The following is a 20,500-nucleotide window of genomic DNA, read 5'->3' as shown; positions in this document are numbered from 1 at the left end:
AAGACCTTGTCCGCCACCTGGCAGAAAGCCTCTAACCTTACCTTGCCATTTGCCACTTGCCACTTGCCACTTGTCAGTTGTCAGGATGGTTGATTGTGTTGGCATTTGAAGTAGCTGCCAAAATACTTAGCCACACAGGTGGCTTAGCTTGGCCTGTCTGGGCCAACAGATGCAGTTGTCATTAAGGCCACTTAAGCCACAAATTGCATTTGCTTTTTAAGAGCTGCTTAAGAGCTTAAGAGAAGCGTAATTTTATAAAAATATTCAAAGTTCAAACAAGTTGCACAATAATTTTCGTTGCTTTAAAGAACAAACTATATGGCACCGTCTGATAGTCTCCTCAATGTCAGCAGCGTTATCCTGACAGTCAAATTTGTGAATCAGCTTCATATTTTCGCACAATTTATTATCTATGATCTTCAGTGATTACTGAAAGTATATAAAATGTTCAATCGATGACTATAATTCGCTTCCAATCCGTTTGTAAGGAAAATCACACATGTCGTATACTTAATATTATTTCAAAGTCTTTGTAACCTTTGCTCTTTCCCTTTGTTGTTGGCCAACTTAGTTATGCAAATCGCTGATGGAAAACAAGCAAAATTCAAAACACACAAAACGAGAAAGAAGAAAAAAAACGAAACTACAAGTAATAAAAAATGCTAATTTAATGTTATTGTTGTTCATGCTGCTGCTGCTGCTTCTTTGTGTTCGTCTTTGTTCTTGTTTGGTTTTCGACTTTGTCATGTCATTTTTTTAGTTGCTTCTTTTTCTTGTATTTATTTTACCGGAGCTTTTATCTTTTCCTTTAACAGGAAATGATTTATGCAGGAATTTTCTGAACAAAAAATATTATATATTACCACACCCAAATTCAAAGAACATAAACTTGATATAAATTCTTCATGTTTGGTTTTTTTTTCTGCCCAGTCATTTAAACTGATTTTCCTTCCTATCACTGCCGGATATTGAAAAGAAATGAAATTTATGTTGCCTATCCCTTAGGCGCTTATTAGGTTAATTGGCTAATTGCAAATCGCATTAAGGGTACTCCCTACCCCAGAACATTGTTAGTAGAAAAAAAACCAACAAATACATTCTCTTACACCCTCATAGAGGCAATCAATTTGATTGTATTTGATGGCTTACCTCCCATACAAAAGTTTTAAAGCAGAGAAGAAAAAAATCATAGGATGAGATGATGGCAAAACCCATGAGCCATAAATCTTGAGCGCACTTCGCCCTCTCCTTGCCTGTCCGCCAACTTGCCTGCCTGGCCTGCCATGCCTTGGTCATTGCAATTCGCTTGAGTGTCCTACCGAGTGTTTGGTATTCGACCGGGTACAATGTCCAAAACTGCACACTGCAAATAATACAAATACCTAAATTGAAAAGAATAGGAAAATTCTTTTGCATCGCCATAGTGAAAACAAAATGCTCTCAGTTAATCAGAAAAATATGTTGACCATAGTATAGTCTTGGCTAATTGGTCACCACTCTGATATGATTTCTCCTTTAGGCTTTTAGTTTCTTTTTTCAATTTCATATTGACTTAAACTCATTCCAATGATTCGGCAAATGTTTTGGGTATTGTTTTTGTATCTTCTTTTTTATTGTATAATCTATTCATTGGTCGAATGGAAATTAGACAATTCCTCTTCAGGTTCACTACATAATATCATAGCCCTTAACATTATCATCGCATTTTCTTCCACACAATGCATACATCCTAATAAAGTCCAAAAATCTCCTCGTCTACAACAATGGGCAAAAAAATATGGAACCCCGAAGAGAAATGTACTTGTAGTAGTAGTAGTAGTAAAAAAAGAAGTAAACTAAACTAAAAACCAGAGAAAAATTCAACTTGTGATGTTGTTTTCATTCTCCTTGCCACATGCCCCCGGCCCCCTACCCATCGACTAGCCGCAACTGAGCTGCTCTTGGCCATATTGCTTCTTTTCGGATACGAATTCGTCGACTGGTTGGGGATGCCTGGATGCATTAAAAATAAACGACTGTGGCCAGTGCTCAATTTGGAATGAAATTGGCGCAAATACCAAAAATTTATACAATGGCAAATGCAGGCAAAAAAAAATGAAAGAAGAAAAATATGGGGGAGAGACGAATACAGGAAGAGGAACAGCGGTGAAGGGAAAATGGAAAAAAATGAGAGCAGCAGAGCACAAATTGAAAAGCCATACAAATCAAATTGCGTGGGCGGTATGAGCCAAGTTTATTTAAGCCCCGTGTGTGCTGGTATGTGTTCCAAAGTGTGTGCGTCTGTGTGCGAGTGTGTGTGTGTTTGGGTTTTATAATTTATAAGCGACCATCAGGCGGGCTCATTATGTGGCCACACAAAATAAGTAAGTGGCACTCGTTTATATACAAAGTAAACATCGTGGGAAAATGCATAAAAACTGACCGAACATTCGATGGTCATAAATGAGCCCTGACGACCTCTTTTCATCACTTCTCCTCCTCATATCGCTTGGATGGCTGTGATGGTTCGATGGATGGATGGCACTTAAGTTTCGTGTGAGTTTCAAACATTTTTATAGCTCCTTTCCCTTTTGTCTTTGCATCAAGTTTGCTTTTACACCTCCTTCTTTTTCTTTCATCTCTTTTATGTTCCTTTCTTGCAAGTTTTTCGCTTTTTCCTGTGTATCGATAATGCAATCAATTTGCCCTTTTTGCCAGTTGTCTTGTTTATCTTCACTTCTTTCTTTGTGGAGCCAACAAACAGTGCAGTCAAAGGAGAGCAAAAATGTTTTTAAAAATTCAAGAATAAAATTTCTAAGCAGAGACGAGATTGAATTAATTGACTTAAGAAACACACTTTAAAAAATCCCATACACAATAGGCTTAAGAATAAATTTTTTGAAAACTATACCAAAAAATGATCTGAATTTAACAAGAATATCAATCTCAAATTGCATATTTTAGGGTTTAAATCCCTTTAAACTTTAATGACAAAAGGAAGTAGTCTTTGAATTTAAGCAATTCAAAGATCTCTTTGAATTTATCTCTTTCTTTCCTTTTGTGCCCACTGCAAAAAAAAATCCCTTTAATTGCAATGCTGCATAAATGATTGCCCTTGCAAGTTAATAGAATTTTTATTTTTATTTCTTTTGCTTTTGCTTAATGCAAATAATAGTGAGAAAACTCATTCAAAATCAAAGAAGAAAATGCAAAGAATTTTTGTGCAAAATTTAATTACTCGTCGACGAACTTAACTGAGCTGAACTCAAACTGCAATCCAAAAGGACCGAATTGTGCATCGAAAGATGCCAGAGAGCCGATGGACGTTGAAAAGTAAGAGGAATGGAGGGAGGCGAAATGTTCCAGTCAGTGCAAAAGTCAGTTCGTTTCATTTGTTTATGCATATTTTACGTACCAAGGCTGCACGTTAGCAGAGGGAAGATGGAGGAGATAAAGGAGATGGAGAAGATGAAGACAAAGCTACAGTAGACTACAGAAGTCGGAAGACAAGCTGCTGCCCTTTGTTGCCCTTTGTTGCTGTTGTTGTTGTTGCCTAGACAAACAGTGAGCCCAGCGAGCTCGTTTCCCTATGCGTTTGCCTTAATGACCGTTCGACACTTGCCTCCATTCCATCGTTACCACCTTCTCTCGTTTCATGCACACTGAGGCAAGAACATGTATACATACCGTGAACTAAATCTTGTCGATCTGAGAGCTGTGAAATGGCAGGCAAAACACTTCCACAACATTTTATTAGAATCAATATTATTCCTGAAATTTATTCCCGAATGTCATACTTTGTTCGCATATTTAAGTTATTTCTTGACTAATATTAAGGAAAAGTAGAGTCGAAATATAAAAACCATCTTTTTATTATTGAAACTGAACTGATCCTAAAATTAAATACTTGTCCTATTGCTTATTAAGACGTTGACCACTGTGCAGGTAGCAGCTTTCACTACTATACCTCCTGGCCCTCTCTCCTTGCTCTTCCCCCAATTCAGCATTCTTGACCTTATGCTGCGTTTTTAACGAACTTCAAGCTGTAGACCGTGGAAGCCGTTTTGCATATTCATTGGTCAACATCCCGTGGTCCAAACATTCCATTTTAGCATTTTTTTTTTGCTTTGTTTTTAAATGTTTCTCTATCTTCTGGTCTCTCACTTTCTAGTTGGTTGTGGAGGCGTGGCATTAGTGAGAGTCCACTTGCTTTGAGCGTAAATATTTTAAGTACTTTAAACAATTCATTAATTTACATTTAGCTTTTTGCTGTGATGTAACAAAAGTTCCTTATAATTTAGTACACAACTTCAAGTACTCTACTCTTTCCTTATGCTCCTCCTCACTTGGTTACTCTCTATCAATTTAAAATTGCAAATAAATAAAGCCTTGTTTACATTAACCACTCCGAATTCTATGTTCCCTTTTTGGGTTCTAGAATATGCAAGAGTTTTTATCAAGTAAATGTTTTCCACCATAAATTTTTAATTGTAAGAGTACATTTGAGCTGAGACTCCTTTGCATACTTTTGGGCTTTCTTTTTATATTAGCAAACAGTTTTGGGCTCTTGATAAAGATTTCACATTTAAAATATGTTCCTTTTTACAATACTAAATACAAAAACAAGACCTGGTATAAAATGTTGTACTTAAACTTAGCTAAGCAGCCTTAGTTATTCAGACCAAATGTGTGTTCAGCTAACATTGTTTTTCTTAACCAAATTCTTCGTTAACCGAAAAAGAAGAAAAAAGTATAATACAATTGCTGGAAATTTTTTCGTTTTGTTGAACAGCTTCAGCGGACGAAATTCATTTGCAGAGCATAAAATGTTAGTTAGATTTCTCGGAAATGCAACATTGAATAGAATAGAATCTGCATGCTTGTGCTATGGCATTTTCATGCAGAATTTTCATTTGCCAAAGAGGTCAAAACTCAGTCCACAAATACGCTTCAATCTCTGCAATTTCACATGCTATGAGGTGTTTAGCAAATTAAGCATAGCAGAATAGAATTGAAATCCAAAGAGCTGATGGCCATGGTGATGATGATAATGATGGTGATGCTGTTCTTTAATTTAAACTAAAATGCCCGGTAATTGCTAGCAACAACAGCAACAAATGCTATAGAGAATCACTTTTCTTCGTTCTCACTTTTCCCTCTCTCTCTCCCCCTCTCTCAGACTATCTGTATCTATGCAGTTTTATACATTTTTGCAGTGTTTAATGGAAAAATCAAGCCATCAGTATTTGAGATTCCCGCAGTGCCTATGTTCTGCACCCTTCACCCATTCTCATTCTTCCATCCGCCACCTTCGTCCTGTCTTTCCATCTATGTACATTGTGCCACGCCCTCTTTGTATCTGCCTCTGCTAATTGCAACAACAATTACAATGAACTAAACTGAATCTGAAAGCAAAAAACTAGGCCACAAGCCTCTGATTCTGAGGGGATAACAAGCTGGGCGCATTTTACAAATTATAATCGTCATTTGTCATGGATGCTGCTGTTGCTGCTGCTCTCAGCAAGGACTCCGGGACAACATCGACTGACTTTCTTTGACTGACTGACGGTCGGACTATGCATTGCTGGGTCAGTAGTCCTTCACCCACATCGACGTCGTTGCTGTTAGAGCAGTTTGTCAGTTAGTTGGGTTGAGTGTAAAAATGTTTTTTGCTTTCTGATTTTTTATTGACACATTGAAATCACAAGGGACCGCGGTGAAGTGCAGCATCTAAAGTCGAAGAAAAATGAGAAATTATGCAATAAAGTGGATTATCATTCAATGGAGATGCAAAAATTATACGAGGAATCTTTGAAAGCAGATCAATTTCTTCATAATTGATATCAAGAAGTGAATTGGGAGTTTTTGAGTTCCTAATGAAAGTTTGTACAGAAACGGTCTTCACTTTCATATCAATCTCAACTTTCAAATATTTATTACATAGAAATTTATAATTGCATATGTAATTTAAGTTTAAACATTAAATTATCTTAAATTTAGATTGAGCCCGTTCATGCTCTCCGTCTGCAACGCACACCAAACAGCTCCAAGCCGGGACGACATTTCTGCATCGTGTCGAATAGTGAGCTGCCAAATGCGTTTCGCATGATCATGCTCAGATCTTCAATGTTGCCGATATCGCAGTTGGCCATAAGTAACTGATTGGCCAACAAATTTTGACATAATGTGCCCCGTATCAGATTCTTATCGTATCTCAGTATCGCCACACAAAGCCGTATTTGCTGACGTTGCATTAACCAGTTTATAACCAATTTCCAATTGGCATTACGCAAATCCAAAGTGTCATCCAAACGGGGCTGCAACTGCAACTCATTGCTGTCCCAATATTGTTCGTTCAAAGCAACAAATTGAGTACAGCAAATATGCAAATGGAAACTAAACACAATGACCACTTTTAGCAAGTTATTATTCATGCTCGAACACTTAAAAAATAATCAAATATATTTGACTTTGCCCAACGAAGTTCGAAAACAAACTGAAAAAGCTTTTTTACGTTCAATATATTGATAAGTAGGTACGTGATCCGATTGACTGGGCTGACGCATTAGGTGACACGATGTTTGTCGTATTGCTTATTAAAAATAGATTCGTAACCCAAAAAATAACTTTGTTTCTTTTGATTTGAAAGTCTAGAGAAAAGACCACAAAACTAAGGGACTTATACTATATTACTAGGTTTATCTTAATTCAGTTGAAAGGAGTCTTTGATCATTTTTTTTTAATTGCCCTTAGTAAGAAATATTCAGTGGACATGCTAAACGTCATAGGTGGAAATATTTGTTAATATTAACGTCAATTAGTTAAAGCTCCATTGGCTGGCGAATGCTTAATAAGTTTATATGGATTGTTTGGCTGTCTTTTTTTCCTTTATTGCCATGTTACGTGACTTTTGCTTACTCTCGAGTGCAGCACGTGTCAGCCACAATGGTTGGCCAACAAACTTTTTCATTTTTAAATCTTATTATATTGGTTTAAGTAGCTTATTATGACGTCAAAGTGAGATAATTTACACTGTTTTTTAAAGCTGGGAAAGAAAATAAGAGCAACTATGAAAATTGTGCCCAAAATATTTATCTATCAAGTGACTTTGTACAGATATTTCCGTTGGACCTATGGCGGGATAAGGAACTTACTCCACACGGGTTTAACCATCCAATTATTAACTCAGGACTATCATAAATTTCAAGTCAGTCTTTCAATGAAAAGATCAGGATACAAAATAAAAAAAAACACCATTATTTATTTATAAGATATACATTATACAGTTAATTGTATTCAATAAAAACAAAAAGGGTTAACAGATAATTGTAAATAATCGAATCCGAATACAAACCAAATTTAAGGCTTAAAAAATTTAAATGTTTTTCTCTATGGAAAAAAGGGAAAACTTGACTGAAACATGTGACGACAGCTGCAAAATATTTGCATAGATGGAAAATACTGTGTCTCTTTTTTTTCCTGTTTTTTTTTTTATTCTATTTTTATTTTAACGCTGAGCCCATAAATCCTTGGCCAAAAAAAGTCAAACTAATAAATGTCAAAGGGGCATAGCCGACACACACATACACACACACACACACACACACACACATAACACAACTAATTGGAGCTGGAATATGGAATACAAACCCCAGTAACAGCTGTTGCTCGGGTTAAACGTGCCCGGGTACAGTTCAACTAAAAAAAAAACATACAAACATTTGTGTATTCAGATATATGTATGTATGTATGGTTATATCTATGCCCGACCAAACATTTAAATTATAATTTTTTAATAATAAAACATACACAAAAGTTCGTACGTCTAGAGGCGTGTGTCCAAGCGCCCACAAAATGGCGCAGAGGCGGCCATTTTTGTATGTGGCTGTTGTTGTTGTTGTTTTTGTCCGTTTTTTGGCCCGGAAACAAATTACGGCAAACAATTTAAAAAATGTTTGCAAACAAACAAAACAGGAACGGAAACGGGAACGGGAACAGGAACAGTGAAGTAGCAAGTGGAAGAATGAAAAGAGAAGGAAATGTTATCTAGGCAACAAGACAATTGGACGGATGGGAGGGACCCACAATCGGACGGATGTACTACAGTGTTAACTATACAATAAAGAACTTATAACTTATAAGAAACATGTGTTGACTTGTTAATATAGTTTAGCTAGGAAGATTAAGATTTCATTTAAAATAGGATGAAAAAAAAAAATGCAAAGGTCATCAAGAATTTTGTTTTAAGGTGAATCTTGTGCCAATATAACACATTATTTCTATTCTCTTAGCTTACTACTGTCCCTTTTCTAAATATTGATTGTGAGTCAGCTTCGATTTGCAGTTGATTAAATTACAATTCCCAGCATATCTGCTCGATTGTTTCGATTGAGTCTCAATTGCTCAATTTATGATCCTTTTTAGATGGCATTCACTGTACAATGAAAATCGTTTGGACAAACAACGAGGCTACGCCAAAGATAAAAGCCTTTTCATTGCCAGAGAGTTTTTCCTGCTCCTTTCTTGGTTCTTGACTCCATCCTTTCGCTGCTGCTGCTTTTAACCTTTTCGTTTCACTTAGTTAAGCAAAAAATGAAATTTTTATTGCCAAAATGCATAAATGAATAGAAAATAGTTACAGGACAAGACAACGACTGGTCTGAAAAGCAGAGAGACAGACTGGGAGATAGGGGCAAGAGAGTAAGAGTTAGAGATAGAAGGACCTCTGCATACATACATACATGCAGCAGCACCTGTGTAAAAGGTGGCTGGACACACAAAAATGTTGAACTCAGCACAAAACTCAATTTAGAGTTTGTTTGCCAACACAATGAACAAAAAATAAAGAAAGAAAATAGTTTTTCCAAAAATCAAACGCAAACTAAAAAACTATTTTCTCAGAATCCGAAATGTTAGTTAAAAAGTTAACCAAAAGATAACTATTCAAATGATAGTTTCATTTCTCTTTCGTATGATTTCATCATTAGAAACTGGGAAATGGAGTCAACCCACAAACACACATTTCCCACACATGGGAGAAGTTTTCGTTTCGTTCTTGTTTTTCTTGCTTAGTGCCAACATATCAATTAACAAATAATAAACAAAAGCCCACAAGGCATCCGACATTAAAAAACTTGCTGAATAGTCGACAAAGTTGTTTCCAAAAGCAAATCAGAAAGTCATCATCCAAAAAGTGCCAAAGTACTAGACAAACCCATTTGCATTTCCAGCCAAAAACTAGTAGGTACATACATAGTTGGAGACGCAGAGACGAAAGATGCCTCCATTCTGCCACACTTTAAAAGTAATTTATCTTTTCTTTTTTTAAGAGTCCTCCCTATCCGCATTCTATTTTTCATTCTCATCATCATCGTCATTCCATTCAGCTTACTACTCAACATGGGCAACATGCAATTTGCATAAAACTTGCATGTTGCCATTTTTCTGGGTTGTCCCTTTCGGCATAAAATCCACTTTGTTGGCAAGTGCATCAAATGCAAAAAAAAAAAAAGAGCAAAAATTTCGGCTTTTCCCTTGTCTTGTGTTAATTACAAGTAAGTTTTCAATAATGCGGAAAACTTGTTCGCAAGTGAAAATTGCATCTTTCTCTCTTCCATCCACTTTTCCATGTTTGCTTATCGCTTTTCTAATGACTTTCCTTTGTACTACAAAACATGATAGGATCAGACGGAAATGTGTCAATTGTTGGTTAAAAGTGGCATCTTAGATTGGACCAAGTTAGCGTGTTGAGAATCTCAAGGGGAGACCCATAACAAGTAAAAAGGTTCAAGATGCAGTGAAAGTGTTTTTAATGCGGAAGAGGAATGAATTATCGAAACAAATAGGTCGAGTTGTCATCCTTTATACTATGAAACGGCTACTATTTGCCTAGGCAAGTTATTTTTTTTTATCCTTGCTGCATATTAAAGGTTGCATAGTTTTAGGCTACGATGTTTCTTCAATAATTAAAATCGACCATTTCGAGACCAACAATATATTTAAATCGAACGAAAAACATCAACAGATAATATCATAGGTTCTTGAACGTTTTATTTATACTAAATTATTTAGGGACACCTTCATGCATTCTAAAACTTTGTTAGACGAAAACATAAGACCAAACACTTATGTATACTTCTCTAATAGGCTTTGAATTCAAATAAATTCGAAATTCGCACTTTCCAAAAATATAAATATGCAATTATTTTCAATACGATTAAAATCAAAAGCAGTGAGGCATTTGTTATTTTAATAGAAGAACAAAACCTCATTTGGAAAAATTAGTCATTTGCAAAAAAATATATATGTATGGGTGTATATACATATATCAAACATGTATTTTCAAAGTGTACACATTTCTGCAAAATACAATGCCTATTTACCTGTTTTAATATATTTGCCGTCACGCAACCATCAGCAACATTTTCACGATATTTAGATGATTTTGCAAATTATTTAAAAACATTTCGAGGCGCTGATGCAAATAATTAAATACAAAAGCAACACAGAGAGCGAGAGAGATGAATGGCGTAGGTTTGCCTGAGTTATGGAATGGGAGGTGTATCCGCCCAGTGGAGTGGACGGGGGTATGAAATGAATACACAATTTCACAATACAAATTTAACAATGAGAATGGAAATAAATAAAATTGCCTAAAAGGCGGCAACATTTTTAAGAAGAAAGACGAATCGCGCGTGCAAAATGCTTGTTAATTATTTAAGGCCACCCCCCTCTCTACGGTTGGTGCGCAGTTTCTCGTCGCCCTTGTCCTGCTGTCTACATGTTTGTTCGCACTCGTTGAACACATTTTCAATTAACAGAAAAACACTCACATGCTAGCTCCTTCCTCCCCTTCACCCAACAACCCCCTACTACATCAACACTTGCACTGGCACACAAATACAACTTTGATTTGTTTAATTAAATTACACTCAGACAAAAGCCTTTCAATCATTCACAGTTTTCCAATCACTCATTGGCTCATTCACGCGCTCAACTTGGAACAAAAGCCAATATGCAGCCCCATATAGTAGCGTTTGTGTGTGGTGTGTGTGTGTGTGTGTGTGTGTGTGTGTGTGTGTGTGTGTGGATGTGTGTAAAAGAAACTACACACAATACATCATACATATTTAAGTACCATCTACCCATGTCTGGATTATTTAGCGAAATTGCAATGCAAATCGTGCGTTAGAATGTGTTTGCCCCATGCGGACTATTGATTGAGTGCGATTTAAAGGATGTGAATAAGGGGCAGATGGGTGGGAAAAGCAGGGGCGCAGTGTTAATTAATTCCAGCTAGTCTCAAGATAAAATCAAATGAATGCTATTTGGTTTCGTAAAGTTGAATATCATGCGTATATTGATTGAAAGTTAATTAAAATTAACAAAACGTTAATTAATTTTACCTTTAAAAGGATAATAGTTCCACACACAAGTAAAATTTTTAAGCCCCCGGAATTACTGATTATTACGATCTTCAAACGAGGTATCTTTGTTAAAAAAAAGTTAATTTTTGCTTGAGATAACAACCATTGCAGACTCCTTCATTATATTTAACCATCTCAGGCAAACGCAAGTTTCATAGAGCATATGTTGGTGGCAGCAAACTATTTATAACTATTTTTGCACAAGGTCACGCTGCAGTAGCTCTCTTGGCCATATTGTCTTCGTTATGGCCATCTCTCTCATTCGCATTCAGCGTTTAAGCGCCATTTTTGTTTTTTTTTTTTTCAAATTGCAACTGTCATTAGTTTGCACAAAAATGGCATGTGAGAAAAAGAGGAAGCAGTTGCGGAAGGAAGGATATGAAATGAAATTGCATTTTTGTTGTTGCATTTTTAAATAATACGAAATTGGTGTTTGGTTTCTACTCTTCTTTTTTTGTTTTTGTTGGTCACTTTCAAGGCCGTGCCAGAAATGTTATATTTAAGCCAAAAATTTATGGGTAAATATGTATAATGTTTTGCGGTCTATGGATAAATGCAAATTTATGGTTTATATGCATTTTGCTAACTTATTAATGCATTTTAATTACGCCATAAACGTTAGGCGGTTAGAGTTTCAAGGTTTTCCCACAAAAATATATCTACAAACGTATATATTCTTCTTTTTAATTAGCTGCCAATTTTAATGTGAACGGAAATTGCTGAAATTATATATTTTTCTCACTTTAATATTAAGCTCACGAGGAGAATACAATTTAATAACTTTGGACTTATGGTTTTTTACTCTTTAATGACAGAAATCACTTTGACATTGTTTTAAAACAAGAATAAGAAAGTTCGTTAGCCCACATTAATATCAATAAGTTGTCAATATAGTCAATTAGTCAATATATCTCCTCAATTTTTAACTCCTTTGAGCAGTTTTTATAGAAAAATCTCTTTTAAACTTTAATTAAAGATTAGGCATAAACTTTTAGAAAAATATAGAGTTTGATAGCTTCAAATATTTTAGCCTTTAAATTTCTTTATGGGCAGAAAGAAGAAAAAACTATTGACAGCTTATCGCCAAACAATGGACCATTGAATAAATATCAAAAGCAAATAGCCATAAATATTTTTTTCTCACTTTCAACAATATATATTTTTTTCATTTTGTTGTGTTTTATTAGATTAGCAACGCTTTGCACATAGCGGAAAAAAATATTTTTAGGCAGAAAACGAAAAGCAAAGCAAAGAAAAAACAACAAAAATTCGTTCATTTATGCCGCTTTAAAAGCCACAAATGGGCCACAGGACCAGAAAGAGCCACATGGTTTTTTTTGGCATCTAGGGATTTGCACGCAGCAAAGGGAAGATGACAGGAGTAGCAAATATAACATAACGTTATAACGGTTACCGTGTAGACCGGTCGTCGTCGTCGTCGCCTTCAATAAGGACGTTTTACGGCCAAGCTTTACGATCCCCGCATCATTTGATTTTATTGCCAAGTGTCAAAAAGAAGCATAAGAGAAAGGGTAAAGGAGGAAAAAGGCAAGTTCTAGCAAATGTGTGTATATAGGTTTGCCATAGCACAAATGTCCTTGAGCCAGTTGCCGTTGCCTTTCTTTTTCTGTTTTGTGATTAATGCCATCCGTCTTTATGGAGGATGCACAAAATGCAAATGCACCCGCCGGTATAATCAAATCGAAACGGGCATCAAACTTTGACGTCTCCGAAACTACGGAAACTGCAATACAAAAGCGACACACAATGGGCATGGCCCAAGGGCCAAGGACAATTGAGCGGCACAGCAGACGGAGACGGAGACGGAGACGTAGTGAGTGATTTCGCCTGACAAGGCCAAAGACTAAAATCAATTAATTTATGATATTTTCTATACAATTGTTGGCAGTTTTTTCCAGTCAATCGACAGCCCTAAAGGCATACCAAACATTTGCATGTTGTGTATGTTTGTTTTTTACATGCATACATTGTTAAGTTTACCTACGATACCCTAACTAAATGCGACTATCTTCAAATATCCAACTTACTTGATATAGGACCAATTATTCACTCCAAACTTGTCTATCTGTGCCTCATCTTAAAATAAGGATACACTTCACTTTTACTTCTCTCACGTTTCTCATAATTTTAATAACTTAAAATTTCGTTTTTAAAAGGGTATCAAGTCTAGGTCATATATTTGTATGAACGTACCTAAAGCCAGTCAACTTCGAATTGCATTCTTTTTACTCTTAGTTTTCTGTTACTTGTTTCATTGACAGTTTCCATTTACTGCGAAAAGTTCGGGAGTTTCGATATTCAACTAAAAGAAAAGTATCGCATCGCATGACAAATTTCGCATATGTGACATATTCTCTGTTTGGATCGATATTTAGACATTAGGAAAAATTTAAAAAAGGCATTGATATTGGTAAAAGAAATAATATAAACAATTTGCCGTATAGTCTTAAGCCAATTCTTCTGATCATACACTGACACTCTGCTTTTGCCCATGCCAACAAATCAGAAACTCAATGGGATTTTGATTTTTATAAACATACATCAGCAATATTTTCCGGCAGTTTCTTGTTAATCCTTCTTATTTTCGTGCAAGTTGCTTGGAGTTTTACTGTTACTCTTTATTGTTAGTCTATCACCTGAATCCTAAAAAACAACTTTCCTAGGAGCCTATACTGATTTATAATTATATAGCTTTCTGTTTTTTATGTCAAAAGATGAACTTTGAATCACAAAATTCTAATTTTATAATTTTCAGACAAAGATTTCGGTTAAAATTTAGAATTGTAAATTATGGTATACGTGAATGAATCGTACAAGCCATTAAAGAAAAATCAAGGTAAGCAATTGCTTAACTAAAACTCGCACGAAGACACCTCACAATAAGTGCATCACGGCATTTTTCGAACCTTTCATTTAGATCTATTCATCACAAACTGAGCAAACTTCTTTGTTCGTCTGTTAATTGTCACTTTCAAATAGTCTTCATTGAAGAATCCAAGAACTACATTGTTTTCACTTTATTCTGGACTTGCGACTAGTCAAGATCATTGGATAAACAATATGAGCGATAAAACTAAATTTCCTTATATAAAACAGGCTGGAGGCAAATATACAGATATATATTCTGTATTGTTATCCTGGCTGGATCGCCGTAAGCTGACGCCAAGAGAGCTGAAACATCGCAAAGTATTGATTCATTTGCGTCTACTGATGTTGGAAAAACAGGATGAGGAGTATTATATCAAAAGATACATTAAGCTACGAACCCGTTGAGAAATCACGAATGAAATTCTTATAAATGTTCTTTTTTTAAATGGTTATGTTATAATTTAATCACTTTTTTGTTTGGTTTTTTTTCGTGAATGTGATTCTCGTTTCGTTAAAGTTATCATATCAATAATCGGTACAATAACACATAATACATTATAGTTATTTTCTTCCAATCAACATAAAGTTAATACATAATAGATAATATATATAGAATATAGTATATATATAGTTTCCTTTTCTTATTTTTTTTTTTTTTTTTTTTTTTTTTGTTTATAAATTGCTTTGATCGAAAAATAAAAAAAAAGAAACCTTGCTTCGTTTGAATACACTTAATTTGGCTTGTGAAGAAGGAAATATATATATGGAAAAAAGTATAGGGTTTTGCTTCAAATTGGATTTACAGTAAATAATAAACACTTTGCTTAAAGAAAAAATTTTGCTTTCGAGGCTTAATTCAAATATAAACAAAAAGTTCCATTTTCGTGCGCAAATACAAGGACATTTTAAAATTTTGCAAGTCGTCGTTTTTTTGATTTTAAAATTTGATGATTTCAAAAGAAATATAATTTATCATTTTAAGTTCATAAAAGTTGATTGTATTCCCTCTTTCCGAAGTTCATTAAAGTTATTTATTTTCTCTTGTCTTTTGCAGGCAAATTAAAGCAAAACAATTAGTAATTAAGGATGTTTTCTTAAAAGGATGTTGTTTGGTTTTTTACGGTTTTTACCGCTGCTGCTGATAGATAGGAATGTTATTTGTAATGACGGTATCGTTTTGCATGGGATATCCAGGAGCAACTTGGGGCGGTGGGCCACCGACTCCACCACCAACCATGATTTGCTGATGTAGCTGACTGAAGGGCTGATGCTGGGGATGGGGGGCATGGGAAATCTGCGGCATATAACTGGGGTTAACTCCTGGAGCTGGTGGTGCTGCTATAGTTGCCGTTGGCGGTGGACCGTTTGGAGCATAATTCTGGGCTTGTGGAACTGCCGACGGCTGCTGCTGTTGTTGTGGTTGGGAGGGTACAGGCTGATAACCCTGAGGCGGAGCTTGAGGATGCTGCTGATGTTGTGGTGACATATATGAATGTGGTTGTTGCTGCTGCTGGTCTAGATGGTAGCCAGGCTGTGGCTGTTGTTGTTGGGGAATTGGTTGCTGTTGTGGATTGGTTTGGTTTGAATTATAAATGGATTGGCCATGTCCTGAAGGTCCTGCCGCATGTGGTGGTAGAGCTGACAAATTCAATTAATAAATTATTTGTGCATAAAACAAAAATTTTGTATAACTTACCGTGTCCATTTTGATACGGTAATGGTATTTGCCCTTGTTGACCCAAGTATCCAGCAGGAGCTTGAGCTGGAGCTGGACCAGGCCCAGCTGGTTGAGTGACAGATGGAACAGATACCGGGCCATATGGCAATGAATGCATGCCGGGATAACTTTGCGCTGGTGGGAAACCCACAGCGCCAGGATATCCTGGCGCACCATACAGTGCTGCACCAGGGAAATTGGCAGGCAAACCAGGCATAAAGCCACCACCAGCAAACTGGCCGGCTGCAGCTCGATCATCTCGCATCAAAGTGTGATATAGATTAATGGCATCAACTAAATCACTGGACAATTGCGTCAACTGAGCATGTTTACGGTCCACACGCTCCAATTCGGCATCAATCAATGGCCCCATTTGATGAACCTCTTGTTCCAGGCGTAACATTTCATTTGTATCCTGGGAGGGATCTTCGGGGTTGGCCTCATGCAGCAAATGCAAGAGGCGATCCACTTTTGCTTCGTCAATCTCAACGGGCTGGACAGTAGCAGATCCGGCTGAACCTGCGACATTTGTTTCAGTCTTCTGGGCTTTGTCTGCACCGGTGGCCGCTGTTTTATGCTGCTGATTGATATCCAAACGTTCAGGATCTACAGACAAATCGGCAGTAACAAAGTTTGAAGGGAATAAACCCTCGCCACGTTGATTAAAGCCTTTCCACCAATTAGGATCTGTATCGTCCATAACGTGAATAATTTCACCGGCAAAGAAAGTCAATTCATTCTCTTCGGCGGCTTCAAAATCATACAAAGCCCGAACCTTACGAGGTTCTGAAGCTGCTGCATTTGCTTGAACCGCATCTGTGGTAGTCGTTGCGCTACCAAAGGATGGATACAGCGAGGGATAGGCACTATTACCCGTTGTGGATTGACTTGTTGTTGCTGTAACTTTCGGACTGCTGCCACTTGCTGGTGATTTACTATCCTTCAGCGATAACTCAATGGCCTTGGCAATATCGTCCTCTTCCTGCTGACTGTTGACCACATTCGGATCCTTAGACAAGCTGGCTGCCTTTTTAACAGATGATTTGCCAGCGATTTTATCATTCAAATTCTTAAAGTCATATCCATCCATACAAAGTTTAATAACTAAACTTGGAATTAAATTCAATTGTGGATCCCCTTTAAAATCATTATCAGCCCAGTTCTTAAGAACTCGGCACATTGACTGCAATACAAAGAGATTATCCACATTAAATTCACAAAATAAATAAAACCTTATGCGCACTCGTAGACTTACCGTTGCGAGCTTTGGGTGTGACTTTTTAAATTTATCTAACAAACGACGAAATTCGTCTTCAAATTCCCTCGATGCTACCTCCAAATGAAAGGGTCTGCCACAATTATTAGCTAACGCATCCAGCAGAGTGATGGCCTGCATTACCACATGAGGATCATTGTGTCCCATGCGTCGCATTACCGCCTTAAGACAATCCTTTGCCAGTCGTGGATTCGTTGACACCTTGTCACATACATCCAGGATCAAAGACCAATTTTCATTTGTATTTGTATCGCTGGTGGCCTTTTCTGTTAATTTGAACAATAGAAAAAAGGCAATATTATTATTAATTTGCTTATCAAAAATCAAAATGAACTAATTCATGACTCATAATCGAATAGATAAGGCAAGTTGAATGTATAGTCAGTCATTGTAACCCAAACCAAGAAATGAAAAGAAAAAAACAAGAAATCAATATATGTACAAACAATGCATTTTTCTCTCTGTGTGCGTGTGTGTGGGTACATTTGGTTTGCAAATTGCATTAAAAAGTGTGTTAAAGTGACAAAGGCCAAATCCCAGTGCATTAAAATATATTATATATATTCAAAATTTCCCATTTGTAAAGAAAAACTTCATGCTCATTGCAAATTTTAACTTCTCTGATTCTCTGACAAAATATATAATGTTATGCACCCCATTTTTTACACATACATATGTAAGTTCACTCACTTAACAATAATAGCAGGATTTTTTTTTTTAGATTTGACTAAGCATAATAAACAAAAAGATATTCTTATCGAAAGAAAATTTTATTGTAAGATTGTTGCGTTTTATGAACCTTTTAACCCGTTAACCCATGGTAATAGAGGTGTGATGATAGTGAATATATCCCATAATTAAACAATGCCGACTACTGACGGTGAAAGTGGTCTCGACGCTCACCCCTTCTCCATCAGCCGTATGGATTCAAGGTCAAGGAAACTTCCAAAAAATATGAAAGAAAGTTCATTGAACCATCGCAATAACAAAAACCTGCGCAGCATCTTAATAAAACCAGGAGAAAAAACCAACCACATGATGAGTGTTGTTTGCCTTCTTTGTTGTCTGGGATAAGTGAATGTGTAAAGGGGGGCCTGCCCGCTCCGCTATCATTTAGTGAGTATGTCTAAAGTGCACTAAATTCTAATTCGATTTATGTTGTTATTGTTTTTATCCGATTTGAACTTACCCACATCGACGTCAAAAGACGACGACTTCCCAAATAGACCCATTTTCGTTAACCAAGAGCACTCTTAACGCTGGATTAAATATTTGTGCAATTATTGGTATTTGTAACTATTTACCCAAACCAATAGAAACGTTTTTCTTCTTTGTTTTTTTTTTTTTTTGCTCCGTTTTTTATTTTTTTGGCTGCTACGCAATCGATTTTTGAACAAAGAAAATCACCGTTTTGCCTTTCGCTGGCAATCTTTGGGTTATTGGATTAATTGCTTTGGATGATAAGCTTTAGAAAATCGGTTAAATTGCTTTAACTATGGCCAAAAAACGTTTTTAATTTTACTTTTGCAGCGATTTATTGTTTTGTGTAAAAAACAGTGACTAATGATGAGTGTGACCTTTCGAATTTTAAAATACCAAAAAATGTGAGTTATCGATAAGCACGGAGTAATGCAATTATTTTAATTAAAATTATGTTTGTAAAACAATAACATGAACATATGTATATTGCAAAAATTCTGATCTTGAATATTGGAAATTAGCAATTTTCTTTAAAAATTTCTTTTTAACAATGTAGTCGAAAACCATTTCTGTCACATAAAAACCTGGTCATACTTTTTTAGGGCATTCGAAAAAAAACGCGCAACAAAAAGACGCCAACTGAATGAAAACGAAATAATTAAAATAAAATCTTATTAATAATATGGCACATTCACGAGTTAAACATGCCACACGGAACCATCTGCCGCACTTAATGAGTAATGTGCCGCAGGAGTACCAGGAACCAATTAAAACAATGTGCCTGAAAATGATGTCTCACGATGCCTACGGAAAACCGTAAGTAAAACTATTTTCACTTAATATTATTAACTAAGATTGCCTTTTCACCTCTGATTAGTTACGAATGGAGCTCGCGTGATTTTGAGATGGGCGCCCATTTGGGACGCGGCAAATTTGGCCGTGTTTATTTGGCGCGAGAGCGTCACTCGCAATATTTGGTAGCCATGAAGGTGATGTTCAAAGAGGAGCTACGCAAAGGAAATGTACAGCGGCAGGTACTCCGAGAAATTGAAATACAATCCAGACTTAAACATCCAAACATATTGCGTCTGCTTACTTGGTTTCATGATGAAACTCGCATTTACTTGGCACTGGAAATAGCCTCTGAGGGAGAGCTCTTCAAGCATTTGCGTTCAGCACCCAATCACCGTTTCGATGAGCCACGATCGGCTAAATACACCTACCAAGTGGCCAATGCCTTAAACTATTGTCATTTAAATAATGTTATTCATCGTGATTTGAAGCCAGAAAACATTTTGTTGACCAGCACAGACGATCTTAAATTGGCTGATTTTGGATGGTCTGCTCATACGCCTAACAACAAGCGAAGGACATTGTGCGGAACTTTGGACTATTTGCCACCAGAAATGGTCGACGGTCAGACCTATGATGACAGTGTGGATCAATGGTGTTTGGGAGTATTATGCTATGAATTTCTAGTGGGCAATGCACCCTTTGAATCGAACAATACGGATAATACATATATGAAAATTCGACGTCTACAAATACATTATCCTTCGCATTTGTCGCAGGGCAGCAAGGAACTAATTGGTTTGGTAGGTAGCAATTGTGCTATATGCAATGGAAACTTATCATTATTTAATGTATTATTTTTTTTTTTTTTGTTGCAGTTGCTACGTAAGAAAGAACAAGGCCGCTTAAGCTTGGTGGAAGTAATGACACACCCTTGGGTCAAGGATGGCATGGCCAAGAGGGCAATACAGCTACAGCAACTCCTTAATGAACGCGGCAAAGAGAATGTGGTTAAAAATTAAATCATTTTGTTTCCATTATTTTTATTTAGATTTCAAATAAAGTATTTTAGTAATTTTGAAAAAGAAGCATGCCGTTAAGTTTATCTGTTCTCATTTATATTAAAAGCAAACTTTGAATAAAGCGGATTGATATACATTTTGTTGGTAAATTTGGCACGAGTACCCTTAATGTCAAAATAAATGTATTTTTTGGCATTTT

General features: G+C 36.2%; 3 protein-coding genes and 1 long non-coding RNA gene across 4 annotated transcripts; 2 read left to right on the top strand and 2 right to left on the bottom strand.

The window, feature by feature from the left end:
• Window positions 1-5,879: 5,879 nt before the first annotated feature.
• On the bottom strand, window positions 5,880-6,469 carry LOC137581216 (uncharacterized). The gene has a single exon (XM_068295408.1). It carries the CDS (start codon window positions 6,411-6,413, stop codon window positions 5,991-5,993), a length of 423 nt encoding a protein of 140 aa, XP_068151509.1. The 5' UTR covers window positions 6,414-6,469; the 3' UTR covers window positions 5,880-5,990.
• Window positions 6,470-14,135: 7,666 nt separating this feature from the next.
• On the top strand, window positions 14,136-14,759 carry LOC137581049 (uncharacterized). Its single transcript, XR_011033059.1, has 2 exons — window positions 14,136-14,262; window positions 14,344-14,759. It is a non-coding gene; the product is annotated as an uncharacterized lncRNA (long non-coding RNA).
• Window positions 14,760-15,286: 527 nt separating this feature from the next.
• Window positions 15,287-18,872, bottom strand: Stam (signal transducing adaptor molecule). Its single transcript, XM_068295208.1, has 4 exons — window positions 18,477-18,872; window positions 17,267-17,553; window positions 15,991-17,194; window positions 15,287-15,932 (listed from the first exon to the last, which is right to left on the bottom strand). The coding sequence occupies exons 1-4, from the start codon at window positions 18,517-18,519 to the stop codon at window positions 15,421-15,423; spliced, it is 2,046 nt and encodes a 681-aa protein (XP_068151309.1). The 5' UTR covers window positions 18,520-18,872; the 3' UTR covers window positions 15,287-15,420.
• Window positions 18,873-19,077: 205 nt separating this feature from the next.
• aurB (aurora B) lies at window positions 19,078-20,367 on the top strand. Its single transcript, XM_068294993.1, has 3 exons — window positions 19,078-19,303; window positions 19,365-20,082; window positions 20,158-20,367. The coding sequence occupies exons 1-3, from the start codon at window positions 19,170-19,172 to the stop codon at window positions 20,299-20,301; spliced, it is 996 nt and encodes a 331-aa protein (XP_068151094.1). The 5' UTR covers window positions 19,078-19,169; the 3' UTR covers window positions 20,302-20,367.
• Window positions 20,368-20,500: the final 133 nt, after the last annotated feature.

Source organism: Drosophila tropicalis, unplaced genomic scaffold (assembly GCF_018151085.1).
Source record: "Drosophila tropicalis isolate 14030-0801.00 unplaced genomic scaffold, ASM1815108v1 contig_845, whole genome shotgun sequence".
Taxonomy (NCBI): domain Eukaryota; kingdom Metazoa; phylum Arthropoda; class Insecta; order Diptera; family Drosophilidae; genus Drosophila; species Drosophila tropicalis.
Note: the sequence above shows the minus strand (reverse complement) of the source record. Positions and strands in the feature narration are given on the sequence as shown.

Excerpts from the sequence above, each read along its gene's own strand:
- Stam (XM_068295208.1), bottom strand. The coding sequence starts at position 18,519 with ATGGGTCTATTTGGGAAGTCGTCGTCTTTTGACGTCGATGTGG. Across the intron at positions 17,554-18,476 it reads GTCTTTTGACGTCGATGTGG|AAAAGGCCACCAGCGATACA; the intron begins GTAAGTTCAAAT and ends TCAAATTAACAG. Across the intron at positions 15,933-15,990 it reads ACCGTATCAAAATGGACACG|CTCTACCACCACATGCGGCA; the intron begins GTAAGTTATACA and ends TGAATTTGTCAG.
- LOC137581216 (XM_068295408.1), bottom strand. The coding sequence starts at position 6,413 with ATGAATAATAACTTGCTAAAAGTGGTCATTGTGTTTAGTTTCCATTTG.
- aurB (XM_068294993.1), top strand. The coding sequence starts at position 19,170 with ATGGCACATTCACGAGTTAAACATGCCACACGGAACCATCTGCCGCAC. Across the intron at positions 19,304-19,364 it reads CACGATGCCTACGGAAAACC|TTACGAATGGAGCTCGCGTG; the intron begins GTAAGTAAAACT and ends ACCTCTGATTAG. Across the intron at positions 20,083-20,157 it reads GCAAGGAACTAATTGGTTTG|TTGCTACGTAAGAAAGAACA; the intron begins GTAGGTAGCAAT and ends TTTTTGTTGCAG.